General features: G+C 49.1%; 1 protein-coding gene across 1 annotated transcript; it reads right to left on the bottom strand.

Annotated features, from left to right (window-relative positions):
* Positions 1-4,885: 4,885 nt before the first annotated feature.
* LOC119973674 (D(4) dopamine receptor-like) lies at positions 4,886-25,559 on the bottom strand. The gene is made up of 5 exons (XM_038812057.1): positions 25,468-25,559; positions 23,755-24,038; positions 17,374-17,486; positions 12,376-12,968; positions 4,886-5,481 (listed from the first exon to the last, which is right to left on the bottom strand). Exons 2-5 carry the CDS (start codon positions 23,989-23,991, stop codon positions 5,279-5,281), a joined length of 1,146 nt encoding a protein of 381 aa, XP_038667985.1. The 5' UTR covers positions 23,992-24,038; positions 25,468-25,559; the 3' UTR covers positions 4,886-5,278.
* Between the last annotated feature and the right edge of the window lie 208 nt (positions 25,560-25,767).

Genomic DNA, 25,767 nt, shown 5'->3' with positions numbered 1-25,767 from the left:
TCTGGATTACTAGTCTGGGTCTCTGGATTACACATCAATGTGGACCAGGCACAATGGCACCTGGAAGGTCACTTGAAGCTATTGGAGACCCTGGTGGTCAGGGACAGAGCAGGGTCACACCCTGGCTCTCCTTCTGGCAGATGGGCACCTAGGCCCTGCCACCCTAACACTGCCAGTGTGCCTTGGTGGCAGTGATCGGGTGCCCAGGTTCCAGGGTGGAATTGCCAAAAATCAGATGCTGAGCGGGGCCATGCCCATGTAAGGGGAGATGAGGCGGTCTGAAGGGTGGGAGGTTTAAGGGAGGGTATTAAGGGGCCTCATAAAAGGTTGAGAGGTGAAGGGCGAGGGTCCTGAAAGGGGGGATGGGGAGACCAGAAAAGAGGGGCCCTCAGTGACCCCACAGCAGGATGTCCTCACTTGAAGGGGGAGGGGTTAATCCCCATGTGTGCGAGGGGGCAACATTGCCTGTGGGTGAGAGGGCAAGCTCACTTAGAGATTGGGACACCCTTTCAAAATGGCCGCCCGATCTGTGAGGAGCCTGTCTCACCAGTGAGTTCAGCTCCCCATTGCTGAAAACATTTCTAAGTGTGGGCTGGACTGGGGAGGAACTTCACATGTTCCCAAAAATGATTGTGTGGGGGAACTCCGGTGTGGATCCTGCCCAAAAAACAGCCGGGAAACACCCTGCCGAGCCCGCCCAAAATGACACTTTGGGTGGGGTTTATTGGCTGTTCACGCCGGCACACAGATTATCCGGCGACGACGGGTGTGGTCAACAGGAAGTCCCGTTGACAATGGCGAGACCGGTAAATCCCACTGGTGGGCCGCCACCACCACCGGAGAAAACGCGGTGGGTGGATGGTAAATTCCACCCTTAGAATTTTTTTGGGTTAAATGAGATGTGAAATGAAGGCAGTCTCACGTGCGCACCCAGGATTCTGAGTTACTAACATGTAACCAAAATCATTATCTGGCCATGACCACATTTTGTTTGTCAAATTTTGCTACATGCAAATTAGCTGTTGTGTTTCCAACAATACAGTAGTTGGAAAATTCTTCCTTGGCTGTAAAGACCTGGGATCGGGAAAGATCCCGTAAAAATTCAGGTCTTTCACTCTGATGAAGTTTATAAACTATTCGTCAATCTATATTGGTTTAAGTTTGCAAAAAACACCCATTCAAGTGTTGATAGTAAATCTCTTGATCTTGAAGGATGTCTCTCTTGATTTATGAGACGTTGATATTGGCATGCCCGCTCTTTAAATTGTATTTCCTTGACTGGCAATTTTAAAGGGTTCAATTAGTGCAGAAAGCTCAATTAATTCCACAAGCTCAATTATCTCAACTAACTTGATGACTCAACCATAGCTAAAGCTAACAGGTTATAGCAACAGTAATATTGAGCATAAATTGAAAGGCACCATTTTGGCATTGGTCAAATCACTAGTTCAGCCTCACCTGGAGTATTATTCCAGTTCTGGATGCCTACGTCAGGAAGGATGTGGAGGCATTAGAGAGAGTGCAGAAACGGTTCACAAGAATGGAGACTGGGAAACTTCAGTTACGAAGAAAGATTGGAGAATTTGGCACAGTTTTTCTTGGAGAAGACAAGGTTTGAGTGGTTATTTGATAGAGGTACTCAAAACCACGAGGGGGGGTGTCTGGACTCAGTAGATGGAGAGAAACTGTTTCCACTGGTGCAAGATATCAAGAACTGGAAGGCACAGATTTAAAGGTAACTAGCAAATGGAGTAATAGCGATACGAGGAAAAGCTGTTTCACACGATGGATGGTTAGGATGCGGAAAGCACTGTCGCAGGATATGATGGAGGAAGGATCAATTGACGTTTTGAAAAGGGAATTGGATCATGATCTCAAAAGTAACATTTACAGAACCTCGGGGGGGACGGGGGAGAGCAAGGGAGCAGCACGGATCGTTCAGAGGAATCACTCTGTCTTGCTGCCAGTGTGAATCTCCTTCCCCTGTGTCAGTCGATTTCCATTTATTTACTCCATGGATTCTAACAGGTCCCTGTACCAAGCAGGTGCTGCTTGGTACAAAGAACAAACAGCACAGGAACAGGCCCTTCAGCCTTCCACACCTGTACCGGTCATGATACCAACCTTTGCCAAAACCCTCAGCACTTCTTTGTGCCGTATCCCTCTGTACCCATCCTGTCCATGTGTTTGTCAAGATGCCTTTTGAATGTATCTGCTTCCACAACCTCCCTGGCAACACGTTCCAGGCACTCACCACTCTGTGTAAAAGCTCTGTCTCGCACATCTCCTCTAAACTTTTTCCTATGGACCTTAAACCTATGCCCCCTCCACCCTGGGAAAGAGTGCCTGCCCATCCACTCTATCCATGCCCCTCATAATCTTGCAGACCTCTATCAGTTCACCCCTCAACCTCTGTCTTTCTAATGAAAACAGTCCGTGTCTATTCAGCCTCTCCACATAGCTAACACCCTCCAGACCAGGCAACATACTGGTAAACCACCTCTGCACCCTCTCCAAAGCCTCCACATCCTTCTAGTAGTATGTGGGTGTGTAGTTCTCTCCAGAGAAAAGTCTCTGTGCCCCTAGGTGTGTAAGCAATCCCACCACTTGTAATATAGTCACATCAAGGTTCTGGCGACGTGCATGCTCCTATCTCCTCCCTTCCCGAGGCAGTTCTGGCTGCTGCTGCTTTAAGTATATAAAGAGGAGGAGAGAGAGATCAAAGTGAACACCGACCCCTTAGAAAATCAATCACAGGAGATAGTTATGGGGAACAAGAAAATGGCAGAGGAGCTATAAACAATTAGTTGGCATCAGTCTAATGGGGCTAAAGACAGATAAGTCCCCTGACCCTGATGGCTTGCGGCCTAGGATCCTAAAAGAAGTAGCTAGAGTTATTGGTTGTATATTTCCAAAAATCCTTAAATTCTGGAGGATTGGAAAACTGCCAATGTGACTCCCCTATCCACAAAGGGAAGCAAAAAGTGGGCAACTATAGGCCAATTAGCCTAACATCTATTGTTGGAAAAATTTATTAAGGAAGTAATAGCAGCACATTTGGAAAATCAAAATTTAATCAAGCACAGTCAGCATAGATTCATGAAAAGGAAATAGTCTAAAAAATTATTTGAGTTTTTTGAGCAAGTCTCAATCAGAGTGGATAGAGGGGAACCAGTAGATGTATTTGGACTTTCAGAAGACGTTTGACAAGGTACTTCACAAAAGGTCAAATCATAAGATAAGAGCCCGTGGTGTTGGAGGTAGTATATTGGCTATTGGTCAGGAAACAGATTGGTGACCTGTAGCTAATGGGATTCCACAGGACCGCAACTGTTTGCAACATAAATGACTTGGAGGAAGAAAGCAAATGCATTGTCGCCAAATTTGCAGAAGACATAAAAATAGGTGGAAGGCAAGCTGTGAGAGGGATACAAGCAGTTTGCAAAGAGATATTGATAGGTTAAATAAGTGGGCACAAAGTTGGCAAATGGAGTATAATGTGGGAAAATGTGAAATTGTTCATTTTAGGAAAGGAGAACCAAAGGACAGTACTATTTAAAACGGAGATAAACTTCAGAAAGCTGCAACACAAAGGGATTTGGTACTTGTGCACGAAACCCAGAAAGCTAACACACAGGTACAGCCGGTAATCGGGAAGGCTAATGGAACGCTGGCCCTTATTCCAAGGGGAATGGAGTATAAGAGGGAAGAAATCTTACTACAACTGTACACAGTACTGGGGAGGCCACATCTGGAGCGCAATTTACCAGCCTCCCCGGACAGGCGATGGAATGTGGCGACTAGGGGCTTTTCACAGTAACTTCACTGAAGCCTACTCGTGACAATAAGCGATTTTCATTTCATTTCATTTCAATGGGCTGTTTTTGTCCCCTTATTTAAGGAACAATATTACTTCATTGGAGGTGGTTCAGAGAAGATTCACTAGGTTGATCCCCTGTATGGAGGCATTGTCTTCTCAGCAAAGGTTAAACAGGATGGGACCCTAGTCACTGGAATTTCGAAGAATGGGAGGTGATCTGATTGAAACATACGGGATTCTTAAGGGGCTTGACAGGGTAAATGCTGAGAGGATGTTTCCCCTCGTGGGAGGCTGGGACCAGAGGGCAAAGTCTCAGAATAAAGGGGTGCCAATTTAAGACTGAGATGAGGAGGAATTTCTTCTCTTAGACGGTTAAAAATCTTTGGAACTCCTTGATACAGAGGGCTGTGGGGGCAGAGTCCTAGTGAACATTTAAGGCTGAGATATAATTATTAGGGCAGCACAGTAGCACAAGTGGATAGCACTGTGGCTTCACAGCACCAGGGTCCCAGGTTCGATTTCCCCACTGGGTCACTGTCTGTGCAGAGTCTGCATGTTCTTCCCGTGTCTGCGTGAGTTTCCTCCGGGTGCTCCCTTTTCCTCCCACAGTCCAAAGACGTGCAGGTTAGGTGGATTGGCCATGATACATTGCTCTTAGTGACCAAAAAGGTTAGGAGGGGTTATTGGGTTACAGGGATAGGGTGGAAGTGAGGGCTTAAGTGGGTCGGTGCAGACTCGATGGGCCGAATGGCCTCCTTCTGCACTGTGTGTTCTATAATAATAATCTTTATTGTCACATGTAGGCTTACATTAATACTGCAATGAAGTTACTGTGAAAAGCCCCAGTCACCATATTCCTGTTCGTGTACACTGAGGGAGAATTCAGAATGTCCAAATTACCTAACAGCACGTCTTTGGAAACTTATGGGAGGAAACCGGAGCACCCAGAGGAAACCCACGCAGACACGGGGAGAACGTGCAGATTTCGCACAGTGACCCAAGCCAGGAATCAAACCTGGGACCCTGGCGCTTTGAAGCAACAGTGCTAACCACTGTGCTACCATGCCGCCCATGATGATAGGATTCTTGATCAGTAAGGCAATCGAGGGTTATGAGAAAGGGCAGAAAATTGGACGTGAGAGATGTGGGAGCAGCCATGATTGTTTTGAATGGTGTAGCAGGGTTGAAGGGCCGAATGGCTACTACTGTTCCTACATCTTATGGTCACAAACCACTTTAGGCAAATGATTCACTGACTTGAATAGCAATGAGATTTTTTAGATGTCCATTTTGAAAGAGTCCCAGAAAGTAACTGTCCCGCGATAGAAATCTCCTCTGGAGGGAGGTGTGGAAGAGACAACAAATCCTCGGAGGGTATGTGGAGCTGCCGACCTTCCAGATCTTTAAAGGACGTTTCTTCTAGATGGATACACGGTGCAGATTTGTCAGGGTCCTTGCTCATGTCTGACAGCAGAGCAGCTTCTTAAAGACATTCCTGAACTCGGTGTTGAAGGCTGTGTATATAATGGGGTTGACAGCACTGTTTACATATCCCAGCCACGTGACCACACTGATCAGCATAGAGCCAATGCTGCAAGCTTCACACAAAACCTTCATAACATGAACGACAAAGAATGGAGTCCAGCATGCGAGGAACACCCCTGAGGAGGAAAAATACAAACATTTAAATCAAATGATGATTCTCTGCAGATTGATTCACCTTCAGATCAGAAGCTCAGAGTTTGTAAATCCCAAATACTCTGTCCCTCATCATTCTATCCCTCCTATCACTCCATCCCTCAGTCCACCCCGATGCACTATCAATTAGGACGAGACGAGAGTAGAGTGTAATCGAGGCTTTATTAAGCAGAGATGTGCAGCCTCCCGCAGCTGCTGCCGAAATGGCTGCAGCTCGGTGAGCCCACACATTTATACTCTGCCTAATGGGCGGAGCCAGCAGGCAGGGATCTACCCCGTACCTGTAGTACAGGAGCCTTACCATAATACACCTCATATGTGATATAAACAACAGTGGTGACTACCACAACCCCATTACTCCTTCCCCCAATCTCTTTGCACATCCCATCACAGTTCCCTGTCACACAAACCTTTAATCCTCTTTACCTCACCCTCCCTGCTGCCTGACCAGTCTAACTCAACCCCTCAATTTCTCCCCAATGACCTCCCTCACACCCACCCCACTGGCCCTGACTGACTGCCTACTCTTCATTCTCTATCCACCTCTTCACGCTTGCTGCCCATTCTCTCCCTGCCCCTTCCACCCCCACTCCCACTATCACCCCCAAATTTGTTCCCCCTTCACACTCACTCTCCCCCTTCCATGACACTCACCCTCTACCCTCACACTCTCCTCACTCCTGTCGCACTTCTCCTTCCCCTCACACTCTCCTCACTCCCATTACACTCTCCCCCCTCCCCTGAGACACTTTCCCCTTACATGCTCCTTCCTCCCCTCACGCCTTCCCGTACCAGCCTCCCCGAACAGGTGCCGGAATGTGGTGACTAGGGGCTTTTCACAGTAACTTCATTTGAAGCCTACTCGTGACAATAAGCGATTTTCATTTAATTTCACTATCCCCACTCTTCCCACAGACTCTTTCCCCCTCACACTTCTCCCACACACTCTACTCCCTCCCCTCCTCACACTGTACTCCCTCCCCTCACACTCTCCCCTCATACTCCCCTTCCCCCTCACAGTTTCCCCCGCACACTCGCCCTCCCCTCACACATCTGCCACCACTCACACGCCTCCTACTTCACACCCTGCCCCATACTCACAATCTCCCTACACATACACCCTCTCCTCCCCAAAACACTCCCCCTCCCCTCCCCTTCACGTCTCCCCTCACACTCCCACCTTCCTTCACACACCCCCCCCCCTTCCCCTCACACTCCTTCCTGCCCTCACACTCTCTTCCCCACTTCTGCATGAGCAGCACAGTAGCACAGTGGTTAGCACTGTTGCTTCACAGTGGCAAGGTCCCAGCTTGGGTCACTGTCTGTGCGGCATCTAGAAGTTATCAAACAGGCGCCGGAATGTGGTGATTTGGGGATTTTCACAGTAACTTCACTGCAATGTCAATGAAAGCCTACTTGTGACAATAATAATGATTATTATTATAAACACACCCTCACACTCCCTCCCCTCACACTCCCTCCCCTCACACTTCCCCACCTCACTCTACCCCACCCTCACATTCTCCCAACAGTAACACCCTCCTCCTCCTCTCACACTCCCCTCTCTCCTCTCAATGCCCCCTCCCTTCACACTCCTCCCTCACCTCACACTCTTTCCCTCTCCCCTTACACTCCCACAGCCTACCCTCACACTCCCCTTTGCCTCGCACTTCCCCCTCATACTCCCCCCTTCCCCTCCCCTCACATTCCCCCTTGCCCTCCCATCATATTCCCCCTTGCCCTCCCCTCACACTCCGCCCCCCCTCACTCCCGCCTCCCCTCACACTCCACCCCCTCCCCACACTCTCTTTCGCCCTGCCTCCCCTCACACTCTCCCCGGCAGCCCTCACACTCTCCCCACTTTCTCTCACACTCTCCTCAGCCTCCCCTCACCTCACCCTCTTTTTCTCTCTCTTTCTCCCCCTTCTCTCACACTTTTCCCCCGGTCCTTCTCACACTTTCTTCTCTCACACTGTTCCCCTTCCTTTCCTCCCTTCCTTCCCACACACTCTCTTAAAACCCCCTCCCCTCTCACTCTCTCTCTCTCCCCTCCCCTCCCCTCCCCTCCATTACTATCTCAGTTGACACATGAACACTGGCTGTTGTTGGCCCCTGTCTCTGCTGCCTGTCCCATGGACCCCTATGGCAGCATGAGTGAAGCACTATCAATTACAACGAGACAAGAGTAGAATGGAATCGAGGCTTTATTACACAGAGATGTGTGGCCTCCTACAGCAGCTGGCGAAATGGCTGCTGTACGGAGAGCACACATATTTATACTGTGCCTACTGGGCGGAGCCAGCAGGCAGGGACCTACCCCCGTACCTGTAGTACAGGGGCCTTACCGTAATACCATATATACAATAGAATACAGCAGTGGTGATTACCACATTCACCCCCTGTTAAAAATGAGTCCAACGGGGGTGGTGGAAAACTATATACCGTACATACAGATTGGTTTAAAATTACAGAGAAGGTTACAAATTTAGACGATCGGGCGCCTTGATCTGTTGTTGAGAGTGCCGCAGTGCTGGTGCAACTCAGGCATCGGCTTGGTCTTCGGTGACTCCGGGTGCGTGGTGAAATCCTCTTCATCCCTGGGTGGGAACAAGGGGAGGATGGATTGTCCTGGAGCAGGGGCTGCGGTGGGGTGCGCTGGGGGAAGGGAGGGTGGCGCCGGGGCAGGGGGGGGCGTGGGTGGGGACCCAGCTGGTGCCAGGTCCCTGAGGGAGACTGTGTCTTGGCGGCTGTCGGGGTACACTATGTAGGCATACCGTGGGTTCGCGTGGAGTAGCTGTACCCTCTCAACCAACGGGTCCGCCTTATGGAGCAACCGTGCTTGCAGAGGAGAACGGGTCCTGGAGCTGCCAGCCACATTGGGAGCGAAACCCCGGTGGTGGACTTCCTGGGGAAGGCAAAGAGACATTCATGGGGGGTTTTGTTAGTCGCGGTGCACAGGAGCGACCGAATGGAGTGAAGGGTGTTGGGGAGGACCTCCTGCCAGCGGGAGATTTCTGGACCGTAGGGCCAGCTGGACGGCCTTCCAGACCGTCCCATTCTCCCGCTCCACCTGCCCGTTTCCCCGGGGGTTGTCCTGCTCGAGGCAATGCCCCTGCTGAGCAGGTACTGGCACAGCTCATCGCTCATAAATGAGGATCCCCGGTCGCTGTGGATGTAGGCGGGGAAACCAAACATAGCGAAGATGGTGTTGAGGGCTTTGATGACGGTGGCAGATGTCATATAGGGGCATGGGACGGTGAAGGGGAATCGGGAATACTCGTCGACCACATTAAGAAAATACGTGTTGCGGTCGGTGGAGGGGAGGAGCCCTTCGAAATCCACGCTGAGGTGTTCAAAGGGGTGGGAGGCCTTCACCAGGTGCGCTCGGTCTGGCCGGTAGAAGTGCGGTTTACACTCCGCGCAGACCTGGCAGTCTCTGGTGATAGCCCTGACTTCCTCGATGGAGTAGGGCAGATTGCGGGCCTTAATGAAGTGGTAAAAGCGGGTGACTCCAGGGTGACAGAGATCGTCGTGCATGGTCCGGAGTCTGTCCACTTGTGCGCTGGCACATGTACCTCGGGACAGGACATCGGGGGGCTCGTTGAACTTACCGGGGCGATACAAAATCTTGTAATTAAAGGTGGAGAGCTCGATCCTCCACCGCAAGATCTTATAATTTTTGATCTTACCCCGCTGTGTGTTGTTAAACATGAAGGCAACCGACCGTTGGTCAGTGAGGAGAGTGAATCTCCTGCCGGCCAGGTAATGCCTCCAATGTCGTACACCTTCAACGATTGCTTGAGCCTCCTTCTCGATGGAGGAATGCCGAATTTCGGAGGCATGGAGGGTGCGGGAAAAGAATGTCATGGGCCTGCCTGCCTGGTTGAGGGTGGCAGCCAGGGCGACGTCTGATGCATCGCTCTCGACCTGGAAGGGGAGCGTCTCGTCGACCGCGTGCATTGCGGCCTTGGTGATGTCAGCCTTGATACGGTTGAAGGCCTGGTGAGCCTCGGCCATCAGTGGGAAAGCGGTGGTGTGGATGAGTGGGCGGGCGGGCCTTGTCCGCATAGTTAGGGACACACTGGCGTAGTACGAGAAGAACCCCAGGCATCGTTTGAGGGCCTTGGGGCAGTGGGAATTCCATGAGGGGGCGCATGCGATCGGGGTCACGCCCTAGAACTCCGTTCCGAACCATATAGCCGAGGATGGCTAATCGTTTTGTGCTGAACACACACTTCTCCCTGTTGTAAGTTAGGTTGGGGAGTGTGGCGGTGTGGAGAAATTTGGAAAGGTTGGTCGTGGCCGCAGATGGTGACGTTGTCCAGTTATGGAAAAGAGGCCCGCAACCCATACCGGTCGACCATTCGGTCCATCTCCTGTTGGAAGACCGAGACCCCGTTGGTGACGCCGAAGGGACCCCTAAGGAAATGGTAAAGGCGGCCGTCTGCTTCAAACGCAGTGTATGGGCGGTCCGCCTTACGGATGGGGAGCTGGTGGTAGGCAGATTTGAGGTCCACTGTCGAGAAGACCCGGTACTGTGAAATCTGATTGACCATATCAGAGCTGTGTGGGAGCGGGTACACACCGAGCTGCGTGTACCGGTTGATGGTCTGATTGTAGACCATCAACGACCAACCTGTTTTTTCCCCGGTTTTCACCACTACCACTTGGGCTCTCCAGGCCTCGATCATACCTTCCCGCAGCAGCCGCTGGACCTCAGATCTGATGAAGGTCCTGTCCTTGGCGCTGTACCATCTGCTCCTGGTGGCGACGGGATTGTAATCCGGGGTGAGGTTTGCAAACACGGAAGGCGGGTCGCCCTTAAGGGTCGTGAGGCCGCAAACAGTAAGGGGTGGTAGGGGCCCGCCAATTTCAGGGTTAGGCTCTGGAGGTTGCACTGGAAGTCTAGGCCGAGTAGCAAGGCAGCGCAGAGGTTGGGGAGGACGTAGAGCCGGAAGCCGCTGAACTCTACGCCCTGGATGGTGAGGGTGGCGGTGCAGTACCCCCGGATCACCACGGAGTGGGATCTGGAGGCCAGGGAGATTCTTTGGTTAGTGGGGTGTACCGCGAGGGAGCAGCGCCTTACCGTATCGGGGTGGATGAAGCTCTCAGTGCTCCCAGAGTCCAGAAGGCAGGATATCTCATGCCCGTCGACCTTCACCTTTGTCGACGCGGTCGCGGGATTGTGCGGTCGAGACTGGTTGATCGTGACCGAGGCGAGACGCGGCTGGTTGTCGGCAGTTGCAGGCGATGAGCAGCCCGATGAGGTGCCAACGGGCAGGGGTCCTGAGATGGGTGAGATGGCGTTGCCCATGAGCTGCACGTGTCCTGGGGCAGGCAAGATGGCGGCGCCCATAGGCCGCATGTGTCGTGGGTGGAGCAAGATGGCGGCGCTCATGGGCCGCACGTGGTCTGAGGAGAGGAAGATTGCGGCGCCCACTGGCCGCACGTGGGGGGTGCAGGGACAATAGCGGCGATTGAACGGGCCTGGCACACTGCAGTGAAATGTCCCTTCTTGCCACAGGCCTTGCAGAGCACGCTCCGCGCCGGGCAGCGCTGCCAGGGGTGCTTTGTCTGTCCGCAGATGTAGCACTTGGGTCCCCGGGGTTGGTTAGCTGCCGCACGGCGCAGGCGTGGGGTTGGCTGAGGGCGGTCGCTGATGAGGTCCACGATGGGGTGGCCGCTGGCGGAGTCCACGATGCACAGGGGGGGGGTGGGCCATGCAGTCGGGGGCATAAGCCTGTACGTTGTGTAAGGCGACTGTGAGCGAGAGCGCTAGTTTCTTGGTCGCCACGAGGTCAAGCATGGGCCCTTCGAAGAGGCGCTGGTGGATGTAGTCGGTCCCTATGCCCGTAACGTACACGTCTCTCATTAGCAGGTTCAAATGTTCAGTGGCCGAAACGGCCTGGCAGTCACAGTCTCTCACTAGGGCGAGCAGGGCATGCCAGAAATCTTCCACAGACTCACCGGGAAGTTGGTGCCGCGTGGAGAGGATGTGCCTGGTGTAGATGTTGTTGGTCTGCTGAGTGTAATTCCCCTTCAGTAGCGCCATGGCCTCTGCGTAGGTAGGCGCGTCCTGGAGGAGGGGAAAGACGTTGGAGCTCAGCCACGTGCACAGAATCTGGAGCTTCTGTGCTTCTGAGATTGGGTCTGGCCCAGACCCGATATATGCTTCAAAGCAAGCTAGCCAATGTGCGAAGTCCTTTTTGGTGTTGTCTGCTTGAGGATGCAGCTGCAGGCGATCTGATTTGATGCAGAGGTCCATCTCTGAAAAATCTCTGTGTAATAAATTGATGCACTATCAATTACGACGAGACGAGAGTAGAATGTAAGCGAGGCTTTATTACACAGAGATGTGTGGCCTCCTACAGCAGCTGGCGAAATGGCTGCTGTTCGGAGAGCACACACATTTATCCTCCGCCTACTGGGCGGAGCCAGCAGGCAGGGATCTACCACGTACCTGTAGTACAGGGGCCTTACCGTAATACCAATATATACAATATAATACAACAGTGGTGACTACCTCCCCTCACACTCTCCCCAGCAGCCCTCACGCTCCCCCCACTTTCCCTCACACTCTCCCCAGCCTCCCCTCACCTCACCCTCTTTCTCTCTCTTTCTCCCCGTTCCCTCACACTTTTCGCCAGGTCCTTCTCACCCTTCCTTCACTCACACTGTTCCCCTCCCTTTCCTCCCTTCCTTCCCGCACACTCTCTTAAAACCCCCTCCCCTCTCACTCTCTCTCTCCCCTCCCCTTCCCTCACTATCTCAGTTCACACATGAATACTGGCTGTTTTTGGCCCCTGTCTCTGACTGCTGCCTGTCCCATGGACCCCTGTGGCAGCATTAGCACCCACCTACAACAATCGGGAGGACCTTCATTGCCTTCCTCTCACGCCCGCTGACTCTGCGGCTTCCCGCCATCGTCCCTTTCCCCGGCCCCTGACGGCCCCCAAATCCATTCTCCTTCGGGCTGCCCGTCTTTGCTGCGTCTGGTGCTTCCAGGTCTGACGCGCTGTCGAGCTGCGCCATTATTAAGTCGCTTTCGGGAATGTTCCGGGCTGCCGTGGGACTCAGGTTTGGCACCAGATATTTAACCACTTGTCTCTCGCCCTTGCTGGGCCTGAGGTTGAAGGACAGCCTGCGGCCCTGGGCACGGAGTGTGGTTTTCCTGCTCTCCCCCCAGCGCCTGAGGCCCCGGAACATCCCATAATACAGCAGCAGCATAATAGGACATGGGACGAAGAAGGAGCAGATGGAGGAGTAAACCACAAAATTTCTGTCCTCCAGTTTGCAATCTGTCACATCTCGGTTTGGAACATTGTTGAGCCCAAAGATGACTGGAGAGGCCACCCCGAGGGACAGTAGCCAGGTGGCTGTGATGAGAACCAGCTGGCGCCCACTGAAATGACTCCTGTTGTACTTCAGGGGCATAATGACAGCGATGTACCTGCACAAGAGACAGAGACAGTGAGCAGAAGTAGATCAGCAAGATTGTCAAAGGAACTGAAGCAAGTTCCAACAGTTAAAATGGGTCAGCTTACATTGTGTTGCAACCATTGACGGCAGGCCGGGGTTTGACCTTTGACCCTCTGGTGTGAGGCAAACCGAGCACTCCTAACACACTCAAACGCCATTCCTGGTGTTCAAAGGACCCTGCCTCTGTCAGCTTATCCTGAGATACATGTGGACAAAGTTAATGTCACACAGAGAGAGAGAGCGGACAGTGGAAATGATATCCTGGAGTTTGGGGCTATAAATGGGTGGAGCAGATGCCTGACAGCAATTACTGCATTCACAACCCATCAGCCCAGATAACTAAAGGCTTTGGTCAGAGCTAGGTGTGGTAAACCACGTGATTGTATTGTCTGGACTGTACTGTATCATACATGCCTGGGCTTGTCCAGGTTGGCTCCGCCTGGGGCTCCTCCCCTCTGGGCTTCTATATAAAAGTGGCAAGTCTCCGCCTCCAGCCCCAGTTCAGGTCCAGAGGCTGGAGGCTTGCTGCTTCGTGTATTAAAGCGCTGCCAAGTCTGATGTATTATTATTGGGCTGCCAATGCAGAGAAGGTGTTGGGGTGGGTTGGGATCAGGAAGCTGGTTGAGTGCAGATGGAGTTGGGGTCATGTAAAGGGACAGGTCTGGAAGTGCATCCCTAGGAATCCGGTGGTAGTTTCTACTTTAAAGATAAGGTGGCAAATCCGCCAGCATTTGAAGCTGAGGGTGGTGCCAAGGTGCCCCCCCTCCCCCAATCTGGAGGAACCATTTGTTTGAGCTGGCGAAATTGGATGGTACATTTGGGGGTAGGGAGGCAAAGGGCTGGAGAGGTTGAAAGACTCGTTCCTGGAGGGGCGGTTCATCAGTTGGGACGAGTTGAAGGAGAAAACAGGGCTTGGGGGTCAGATGCGACGATCAATTCACACGAGACGATTAGTAGAAGTGAACAGTGGTTTTAATAAGCTAGATCTGTGCCTGCCTGAGACTGCTCTGTACTGAGTGCCGCCTACAGGCTGCAGGTTTATATACCACCCCCGAGGGGGCGGAGCCACAGGCGCAGCCCACAGGGGCATCAACATAATACAGTACAATACAGTGGTGAATTGCAGTAACAATACGTTCACCACAGGGGGTCAGATGTGTTCAGGTATTTTCAGGTACGGAACTTTGTCTGGAGGGCATTTCCGACATTCCCAGACGCACCACCGTCTACCCTGTTGGAAAGGATACCCTCCTGTTCAGGGTCGGAGAAGGGCAGCACATCCGGGATATATGGGAAATCATTGGGAAAGAATAGGTTTCAGTGGAAGAAGCGAAGGACAGGTGGGAGGAGGAGCTGGATCCCATTCTGGAGGAGATGGTATGGAGTGAGTTCCTCCATGGGGTTAATACTACATCATCCTGCACAAGGCTGAATTTGATACAGTTCAAGGTGGTGTTTAGGGCACACCTCACCAGGGCCAGGATGAGTCGATTTTTTGAAGGGATCGGGATAAATGTGAGCGGTACTCAGGAGGGCCTGCTCACCACACGCACATGGTCTGGTGCCGTCCCAAGCTGGTGGGTTTTTGGCGGTCTTTTTTCAGCACCATATCGGCAATCCTGAATGTTGACTTCGAACCGTGCCTGTTAGTTGCTGTATTTGGGGTGTTGGATCAGCTGGAGTTGAGATGGGCGGGGGTGGGGGGCGGATGCATTGGCATTTTCTGGCCCAGCGACGGATATTGTTGAGCTTGAGGCAGGCGATGCCACCCAGTGCCACAACACGGCTGTGTGATCTAATGGAATTCTTGTATCCCTAGACGGGCAAGTTCACGGTGAGGGGATCGATCAACGGGCCCTCTCCGAGATGGCGGCCCTTTAAAGAGCTGGTCGCTGTTAGTGGTGGGGGGGGATCGATTGATTGTTGGTGTTGCTTGGGGTGATATTTCTGATATTGGGGTTTATGTTACTAATTTTTGATGCGTGTGTTATTATGGTGTGTTGCAAACTTTTGATATTAATATGCTAAAATTTCAATAAAAGAATATATTTTTAAAATTTTGACCAGGACCCATGAAACCAGGAGTTCAGAAGCAGGTAATTAGACACTTTAAATAGGAGCCATTAAACCAGGCATTGTAACTAGTATCCGCAATGCAGGAACAGGTCACTTGCGTAACAGATCAATGTCAACGCTTATGAACTTTCTAGTGACCCTCTTAAACCAATCCCACCAGCATACCCTCCTGTTCCTTTCTCCATTCTGCTGATTGGCTTCCCCTTAAATCCATTCTTTCCATTCAGCTCAGCCACTCTCTGTGGGGGAGAGTTGTATATTCTATCCATTCTCTCTGGGGGAAGACATTTTTCCTGAATTCTCTCTTGGATTTATTAGTGAATCTCTTAAATTAATGTACCTTAGTTTTGGCCTCCCCATAAGGGGAAACATATTCTCAATGTCGGCACTTTAAAATCCTTTTATAATCATAAAGATTTCTCTCAGGTCAACACTCAGTCTTCACCTTTCCAGAGAAAGACTTCCTAACCTGTTCAATTTGATTTGACGCAGCCCCTCAGTTCTGGTATTGTTCTATTGAATCTTTTTTGCACGTTCTCCTGTGCGTCTACATCCTTTTTATAATATGGGATCCAGAATAGGGGCTGATCTGTTGACAATTTATATTAATGACTTGGACAAATCGACAAATGGATTTTTGCCAACAGTACAAATGTAGTTGGAAATGTAATCTGTGAGGAGGACACAAGATAGCTGCAAAGAGATCTTCTTGGGTTATCTGGGAATTATTTACTAAACCACAGCTAAGTACAGTGATTTTATTTTTGCTACAGATAGGGCAAGGAGGCAAATTTGAAGTCTTCCTCAACGTGGGGCCACAGTCTCAGGGAAAGGGACACTCTCCTAGCACTGAGTTAAAGAGAAATTTCTTCATTCAAAAGGTTGTGAGTCTTTAGAAATCTCAACCCCAGAGGGTTGTAGATGCTTCATTATTGAATATATTTTAGGCAAAGGTAGATGATTGGGGTGTCCGGTTATCAGGGGATATGGGAGTGGGTGGAAAGTGGAGTTGAGGCCGAGTTGAGGTTTGAGGGGCCAGATGATCTAATCCCGATCCTACATCTTATGATCCCAATTGTTTACAGTACCCCCAAATGTGTTTCAACCAAGGTGCTGTACAAGTTGAACATAACCTCTCTGCTTTTCAATTCTATCTCTCCAGAAATGAGCGCCTGTGTATATTTGCTTTTGTTTTAATTGCTGCTTTCAGTGCTTTGTGCATCTGAACCCTCAGATCCCAGGATTCCTGTACTCCATTTAGACACTTATTTTCCAAGGAGCATGTCGCTGAGTAGTCCCAGCAGCAATCTTTGCAGAACAACCCTTCCCATATTTTGCCAATCTGAGTGACTACCTTTAAACTCTAGTTTGTTTTCTGTTCTGCTTGCTATCCATCCTGCTACTTGTCGTCAGACTCTACCTGGTAATAGTCCACTATGCTGTACCTAACTGTACCTCTACTATAGAACCCTTATCTACCCTTCTGTAACTTCTTAAAACAATTCAATAATGTGGTCAAGTATAACTTTCCCTTTTTGAATCCCAGCTTACTATTATATTATTGGTTCATAGATCTTTTTTCTACGACATCTTTGATTAAGAATTCCATTGTCTTTCCTCCTACCGACATTAAGATAATTGGTCTCTGTTTTTTTTTGAGGAATGTTCTATCTCCCTTTTTATGTACAGGAATAACATTAGAATACAATGATGCATTCCATCCGGACAAGGGGTTTTATCAGTCTGTAGAATACTGTACTTCTATCCTTCATCATTTAATTTTGTAGTTTCTCTTGTGTTTTGACCTATTTCCTAATCATTTAAAGTTCCCTTTTTGTCATTCTTAATGCACTAAATGTTTTTCATGAGTTTCAATTTTGCTCACCTCTTTAATCATTCATGGCCCATCATTCCCAGTTTGTTCATGCATTTGGGTGGACTCTATCTCCTGGGATGTTTTAATATTTGGATTTTTGTCAGTGCAATTTTTCCAGTTTACTTTCTCAAATTCCATTCACATCGCCTGAAACTCAGCTTTCTTCCACTTCACTGCTTTGGTCTTTGTCTTGCTCACATCCTTCTCAATCTTTATCTTAAACCTTATTTAGGTAACCTCCAGGAATTAGAACTTTTGTCCCAATTGTTGTTTGAAGAAACATTTACATTTAAAGGGATTCTGACAGAATCGGAGGCAAAACCTTTACACCCATGGACAAGTTCAACTGTCACCACAACCTGGGACTTACTGGAGACAGGTCCTGTGGAGTGAGGGTAAATGAGGTGGGAAGGCTGGTACAAACCTGTCCACACTGATTGCACAGAGGTTGAAAATGGAGGCCGTGCAAAGCATCACATCCATTGTCATTAATGCATCGCACAGGAAGGTGTTCAGAGTCCAGATCCCACCCTGAAACTGGAGAAAAGCAGATGTGTTGAGATTGAGACAACATCAGTAACACAGACACAGCCAGTGGGGCTCACACACACAAGAAGGGACTGAGGTAACATGACATGTCCAAAATAGAGACGAGGTTACTTAAACCAGAAAGCTGTAACAATGAGCTGACATTTCATAATCTTGTATGATTCCTAAAGCAGGGATGAAAGGGATGCTTCTTCGTAGAACCTTCTGGAAAAGGAAGATGGGTAAGACCAGGGCCTGAGAATCTGCATCCCAGAGTGTTTAAGGAGGTGGCCCTGGAAATAGGTGATAGATGGTCATCTTCCGAGATTCTACAGGCTCTGGAACTGTCCCTGCAGATTGGAGGGTAGCTCACGTCACTCCGATATTCAAAAAGGGAGGTAGAGAGAAAGCAGGGAATTATAGACCAGTAAGCCTAACATCGGTAGTGGGGAAAATGCTTGAATCCATTATCAAGGACTTTATAGCCGAACATTTAGAAAGCAGTGGCAGGATCAGTCAGAGTCAGCATGGATTTATGAAGAGAAAATCATGCTTGACAAATCTGTTGGAATTCTTTGAAGAAGTAACCAGTACAGTTGACAAGGGGGAGCCAGTCGATGTGGTATATTTGGACTTTCAGAAGGCATTTAACAAAGTCCCGCATAAGAGATTATTGTGCAAAGTTAAATAAAGCACATTCAATTGGGGGAAATGTATTGAGGTGGATAGAAAACTGGTTGGCAGAGAGGAAACAAAGAGTAGGGATTAATGGGTCCTTTTCAAATTGGCAGGCAGTATCAAGTGGGGTACCACAGGGATCGGCGCTGGGACCCCAGGTATTCACAATATATATTAATGATTTGGATGAGGGAACAAAATGTAACATCTCAAAATTTGAAGATGATACAAAATTAGATGGGAGGGTGAATTGTGATGAGGATGCAGGGTTGGGCGAGTGGGCAAACCTATGGCAGATGCAGTATAATGTGGATAAGTGTGAAGGTATTCACTTTGGAAGTAAAAACAGGAAGGCAGATTATTACCTGAATGGTTGTAAATTGAGAGAGGGGAGTGTCCTTATGCACCATTCACTGAAGGTAAGCATGCAGGTGCAGCAGGCGGTAAAGAAGGCTTATGGTATGTTGATCATCATGGCAAGAGGTTTCGAGTATAGAAGCAGGGATGTGTTGCTGCAATTGACAGGGCCTTGGTGAGGCCACACTTGGGAGTAGTGTGTGTAGTTTTGGTCTCCTCTGAGGAAGGATGTTCTTGCTCTCGAGGGAGAGCAGTGAAGGTTTACCAGACTGATTCCAGGGATGGCGGGACTGTCATATGAGGAGAGATTGACTAGGTTGGGATTGTTCTCGCTGGAGTTCAGAAGAATGAGGGCGAATCTCATGGAGACTTATAAAATTCTAACAGGACTAGACAGGGTAGATGCAGGGAAGATGTTACCAATGATGGGTGTGTGCAGAACCAGGGGTCACAGCCTCGGTCAGAGATGAGGGACATTTCTTCACACAAAGAGTGGTGAGCCTGTGGAATTCATTACCACAGGAAGTAGTTGATGCTAAAACTTTGAATATATTCAAGAAGCAGCTGGATATAGCACTTGGGGAGAATGGGATCAAAGGCTATGGGGAGAAAGCAGGATTAGGCTATTGAGTTGGATGATCAGCCATGATTGTGATGAATGGCGGAGCAGGCTCGAAGGGCCAAAAGGCCTCCTCCTGCTCCTACCTTCTATGTATCTATGTATTACAGATATGGTGATTGGTGGACATTCGGACCACTCCAGGTTGGTGTAACCTTGGCAGTTTTGACATCGCCACCACTGACCAAGACCCTTCTAGATTCCATTCCATGTTCCTGGAAGTTGGAGGTTCCTCAGTGTCCACCCATGTCCTGCACATAACATAGTGAAAGACCCTTGATCAATGGTTAGTGTGCAAAGAAAGGACAGTTAATGGGCCATTGAGGCCAGGTGACAATCAGAATTGTTACTGATGAAAGAAAAGTCATTGAGGGATATGGTTGTCAGGAAGAATTGGAGAATATGGGTAAAGAAACTTAGGAAGCCCGGGAAGGTAAGTTCAAGTCAAGTTTAATTTAACAGCAAAAGCAAAGGCAGCAACGAGGCTGACAGTCCAAATGTCCCAACCAAGATGTCTGATCACACCGATCCCAGTCCGGGCCAGCTTTTAGAAGGTCATTTTGCCACCCCAGATGGTGGGCTATCGCCCACAAGTGGGGGAGCTTGTTTTTCACAAGTCCCAAAGGGAGTCCCCTTGGGTGTCCCCTTGGGTCTCGTGAGGGTTATTACAATGGGGCAAAGTGTAGATAGGAAGGGGATATTGGAGAGAAGGTGGGTTGAGGAGGGGACCCCCGATAGGAGATGTTAAACTGAAGTGGGAGGAGGTGCTGAGGGGGGAGGTGGAGGCCAGGATGTGGGAGGAGGCCCTGCGGAGGGTGAATGTGTCCTCACCGTGTGGAAGGCTCAGTCTTATCCAGTTTAAGGTAGTTCACAGGGCACACAGTGGCTAGGATGAATGGGTTCTTTGAGCGAGTAGAGGACAGGTGTGGGCAGCGCGTGGGGAGGCCTACAAACCATGGCCACATGTTTTGGGTGCGTCCAAAACTGATCAGATTCTGGCAGGCGTTTGCGGATGTAATGTCTGAGGTATTGGGGGTGAAGGTGGCCCTGAGCCCAGAGGTAGCGATATTTGGGGTGTTGGATGACCCGACAGTCCAGGGGGCGAGAGAGGCCGATGTCTTGGTCTTTGCCTCCCTGATAGCCCGGAGATGGATTTTGCTGGGGTGGAGGGACTTGGATCCGATAGCTGGGCTGTGGGTGAGCGACCCAGCAGAATTCCTGAGGTTGGAAAGGATCAAGTTAGTCTTGAGGGGGTCGGTCGATGGGTTCGCCCGAAGGTGAAGCTGTTCATTGACTTATTTAAAAAAAAATTTAGAGTACACAATTCATGTTTTCCAATTAAGGGGCAATTTAGCGTGGCCAATTCACCTAGCCTGCACACATCTTTGGGTTGTGGAAGTGAAAATCACGCAAACATTTTTTCATTTCATTTCATTTTCATTTCACACAGGAAGAATGTGCAAACTCCACACGGACAATGACCCAGAGCTGGGGTCGTACCTGGGACCTCGGCGCCGCGAGGCAGCAGTGCTAACCACTGTGCTGCCCTTTCATTGACTTCTTTAAGGAAAATTGAGGTGTCAGCAGAGGGAAGGTGGGGGGGGGGGGGGAATAAGGACATTAAAATGGGGTAGGCAGGTCAGGAGGAAGGAAGGGCAGGGGTGGGGGTGGGTGCCGGTTATTTATTATGTTGTACAATTTTGCTTCTGCTCTTATTTGTTTTGTTTGCTGTTTGTTTATATAAGTGCCTGAATAAAATATTTTTGCAAAGGAGAGATTGAAGTATACAGTGATAGTTGGTAGTGAGGAGCATGGAGAGAAGGGGCTGAGGTAGATAGTGTCATGCAGGTCTAAGGCACTGAAAAGGCCTTTCGGCCGATTGGGGATGTGCCAGTCAAAAACAACAACCTATTTGTGGTGAATCACATTCCACGTAATTCACACTGTTGTTATATGATGTGCTGTATTCATGTTAGCTTAGTATACGAGCAGCTGCACGGCTCTGCCCATAGGGGGAAATGAGGAGTTTGTACTGGGCTCCACCCTTGGCTCCGCCCATGGCTCCTCCCACTAACCTGAAGTATAAAGCTTTGCAGTCGTGAGCCTGCCTGCCAGTTCATCACGTCGCAGGCAGGCTCTGTTGTAATACTATTAAAACCACTGTTCACTTCCAACCACGTGTCTTGTGAATTGATGGTCACATCACTATTTTAATCCCATTTCCCAGCACTTGGCCCATACTCCCACCACTCTCAGGGTGAAGACGTTTTTCCTCACAACCCCTCGAAACCCCCTGCCCCTTACCTTAAATCTATGCACCCAGTCACTGATCCCGCCACCAAGGGGAAACATTTCTTTCCTGTCTACTCTATCTATGCCCTCATAATTGTATATATCTCAATTGTGTGTGTGTGTGTCCTCTCAGTCTCCTCTGCTCCAAGGAAAACAACCCCAGTCTATCCAATTTCTCTTCATAATTAAAACTCTCCAGCCCTGGCAACATCCTGGTAAATTTCTGCACCTTTTCCAGGGCTATCACATCCCTCCTATAATGTGGCGACCAGAACTGCATACAGTACTCTAGCTGTGGCCTAACCAACATTTTATACAGTTCCAGCATAACCTCCCTGCTCTTAAACTGTACGCCACGGCTAATAAAGGCAAGTATACCCATATACCTTCTTAACCACTTTATCCACCTGCCCTGCCACCTTATGGGACCAGTGCATATGCACACCAAGGTTCCTCTGGTCCTTGGTGTTTCCCAGGGTCCTTCCGTTCATCGTGTAGCCCCTTGCTTTGTTTGTCCTGCCCAAGTGCATCACCTCACACTTATCCGGATTGAATTCCATTTATCTCTGATCAGCCCATCTGACCAGCCCGCCTATATCCTTCTGTAATGTAACGCTATCCTTCTCACTATTTACCACCCCACCAATTTCCGTATCATCTGTGAACTTACTGATCAACCCGCCTACATTCATGTCTAAACGATTTGTACGAACCACAAACCGCAAGGGTCCCAACACTGATTCCTGCAGGACCCCCGCTAGACACAGGTTTCCAGTCAGAAAAACACCCCTCGACCATCACCCCCTACTTCCTGTCATTTGGCCAATTCTGGATTCAATTTGCCAAATTTCCTTGGAACCCGTGGGATCTTACCTTCACTGTCAGTCTCCCACGTGGGACCTGATCAAAAGCCTTGCGGAATTCCAAGTAGACCACGTAAAATACATTTCCCTCATCTACACACTTGGTTGCCTCTTCGGAAAATTCAACCAAGTTGGTCAAACATGACCTCCCCTTAACAAAACCACGCTGACTGTTCTTGATTCATTCCTGCCTCTCCAAATGCAGATTAATTCTGTCTCTCAGAATTGCTTCCAATAGCTTACCCACCACTGAGGTTAGACTGACTTATCAGTAGTTTCCTGATTTATCCCTTACCCCCTTATTGAATAATGATGCCACATTGGCTATCTTCCAATTCTCCAGCACCTTTCCTGTGGCCAGAGAGGAATTGAAAATTATTGCCAAAGCCTCTGCTATTTCCTCCCTTGCATCACTAAACAGCCTGGGATACATTTCATCTGGCCCTGGAGATTTGTCTACTTGTAAGCCCGCCAGACCACTCAGAACCTCCTCTCCGTCTATGTTAATCTCTTTAATTTAATCATAGTCCTTCTCCCTGATTTATATACCCACATCATCTCTCACACTAGTGAATGTAGAATCGTGCCTTCGTCCTCTGGCTCCACATACAAATTACCACTGTGGTCCTTTATGGGCCCCACTCTTTCCCCAGTTATCCTTTCACATTTAAGGTACTTGTTAAACAACTTAGGACTTTCCTTTATTTTTAGAGCTGGTACGAAGTAGTTGAGATGATCTGTGAGTGAAACATCTTTGACCAGATAGACATTATCAGTTCTGACAACAGCTCAGCTTTTTAATGCATCAATCATCGGTTACTAAACCAGTTGTTGGGCAGTGTAGAGGGACCTTTACGCTATGTGCAATCTATGATGCACCTGTCCTGGGGGTGTTTGATGGCACAGGGCAAAGGGAATTTTACTCTGTATCTAACCCATTCTGTACCTGCCTTGATTTTTTGATGAATCAGTGTTGATGTAGCTTTACTGTACTGTACCCATGGTAGACATGTAATCAAAGCTACAGTGACTGGTTTTGAGAGAACTTCAAGGAAATTATATAAATGTACATTTATTGATGATTGAAACCCTTAAGTATTGCTGCCATTCAACAAAGAATAGCCAACCTCTCACCAGTTTTAATAGTCATGACATATGCATGGCTGGTTATGGGGAGGTGATTAGATTGTCTCTTGTTGGAGATGGACATGGCTTGGAACATGTGTGGTGTGAATGTTACTAGCCAGTTATCAGCCCAAGCCTGAATGTTGTCAAGGTCTTGCTGGGTATGGGGATGAACTACTTCAGTATCTGGGGAGTTACAAATGGAACTGAACACTGTGCAACTTCCCCACCTCTGACCTTACGGTGGAGGGAAAACTATTGATGAAGCAAACGGTTAGGCCAGCGACATTGCCCTGAGGAGCCCTTGTGGGTTATTTAATGGCTGAGTACACAGAATCCCTACCTCAGTGTACACATAGAGCGGGAGGACAAGGACAGCAAGAAGCAAATCTGCTACGGCCAGGCTGACTATGAAGTAGTTTGTCGCTGTCTTCAAGGATCTCTCAATGAATACGCTGAGGCACACCAGGACATTGCCGAGGATGGTGGCTACAATTAGTAGGACACCAAACACGAGAGCAAGATAGTTGTACTGAGAACTGTCAACCTCATGGGTTCTATTCACTGTCCAATTGAACATGGTGAAGTGACCAAATCGTCACAGCTCGCTCCACAATTCTGCACCATCTGAAAAGAAACAAAGGCCTTGAGTCATATTAGGGCAACGCAAATCGGGTTACAAACATCGGGGTAACATATGACCTCCAGTAATCTGAAGGCAATTACTTATCAAAAGACCAGAGAGTGGAGTCAAATAGAAGATGTTCAGTCCACAACCTTCCTGAATACCAGCCAGGCATCATCAGATTTCAGTATCCATCCAAACAGGTCAATGCTGAGTCTGATAGGAAGATCATCCAGAGAATGCAGAGCTTAACTGCCAAGGGTAAAGGTACTGCCTGTCCCCATTCAACACACAGTGATCTATCAATTTAACAAGCAGTTCTTCTCCCACCTTGGTTGATCTGTTGAGTTCAGTGAAGTCATTCAGGCCCATTCCCAGGCAGGCAGGTGGTAAACGCTACGCATTTCCAATCATAGACCCCTCTTATTTACCCTGGCGCCTGCCCTTAGAGTTCCCATTGCTGGAGGATCCCCCAGTGTCACTTGTTTGAGCCAGGACTGATCCTCCCCCTTCACTCAGGGTTAGTTGTTTGACACAGGATAGATTAGATGTGAGGTGAGATTATCAAGGGTGAAGAGGATTTAGATTGAAAAGGTATCGTTTGAGCATAACTGCCAATTTGGAGTATATGGCCTCAAACTGGAGCAGTTGGGATCTGCAATGTACACGCGAGAGTCCAAACTCAGACCCTGCCACCTAATACGTGAAACGTTTTTCCTCCCTTTATCTGGGTTTAATCCGGATGAGCTTCCAAAGGCAAAGACTGAAGGAATTCATAGAATCGTAGGATAGTGCAGCACAGGTACAGGCCATCAGCCCATCAAGTCTGTGCCAGCTCTTCCGAGGAGCAATCCAATTAGTTCCATTCCCTGCTCTTCCCCATATCTCTGAAACATTTGCACTTTCAAGTGTTTATCTAATTCCTTTTTTGAAAGTCACTACTGTACTGAATCTATTAGACAGGGCATTCCGAATCTCATCACCTGGTGAATGAAAAGACCTCAAAAGAACTGGATTGAAACCGAGCATCATCAGGGAAGATAACTCATTACTTGTGTCCCAATATGATGCTCAGTTCCCTTCCATTTACTTACGTACTAACAGCGTGTGGGAATTGTGATAAAAAATAATTGATTTATTTAGTTTTTTCTTGCGCTATTTTCAAATTCAAAGAAATAGACTTATAAAAAGTGTTCAGTGAAGTAGTGATGCAGCAGATGGGAGAAGGATTCAGACGTGGTTAGTACTGAGGCAGATGGGTCAGGTTCTGTGATCTGCACCATTGGCACCGCTGGTACCAACGGTGGAAGTCGGAGTTCCGAATCCACAGGCATAATCCCTGCCATGAGGGACTCCTGGATCTTCCCACTGATTCTTTTTCTCTGCTGTGTACGAGAGATTTAAAGACTTTTCTTTTAAACAGATGAGCACCTCCAATAAAAGAAGTATGTACTGCTTTCTGAAGCATTAAAGGGCCCTTCTGGTTCCCGAGGGCAGTCGTTTTCAAATCCGTGGGTCGCGGACGGGTGTATGGAGGGTCGCAGGGCCATCGGTCGCAGAATTCCCGATTGCGGGAAAAAGTGCTCAACTGCCACGACCGGCTTTCAGAATGCTGGCCGCCCCGCGCATGCGTGCCCCCTCAGGGGTGTGAAGGCCAGGGGCCCAGTGAGGCAAACCGCCACCTCCTAAAGTCAGCCCACTGATCCAGGAACAGATTCTTTTGGAAAATGG

This window comes from Scyliorhinus canicula, chromosome 11 (assembly GCF_902713615.1).
Source record: "Scyliorhinus canicula chromosome 11, sScyCan1.1, whole genome shotgun sequence".
Classification (NCBI taxonomy): Eukaryota; Metazoa; Chordata; class Chondrichthyes; order Carcharhiniformes; family Scyliorhinidae; genus Scyliorhinus; species Scyliorhinus canicula.
The sequence above is the reverse complement of the archived record's forward strand: the minus strand, read 5'-3'. Positions and strand labels throughout refer to the sequence as shown.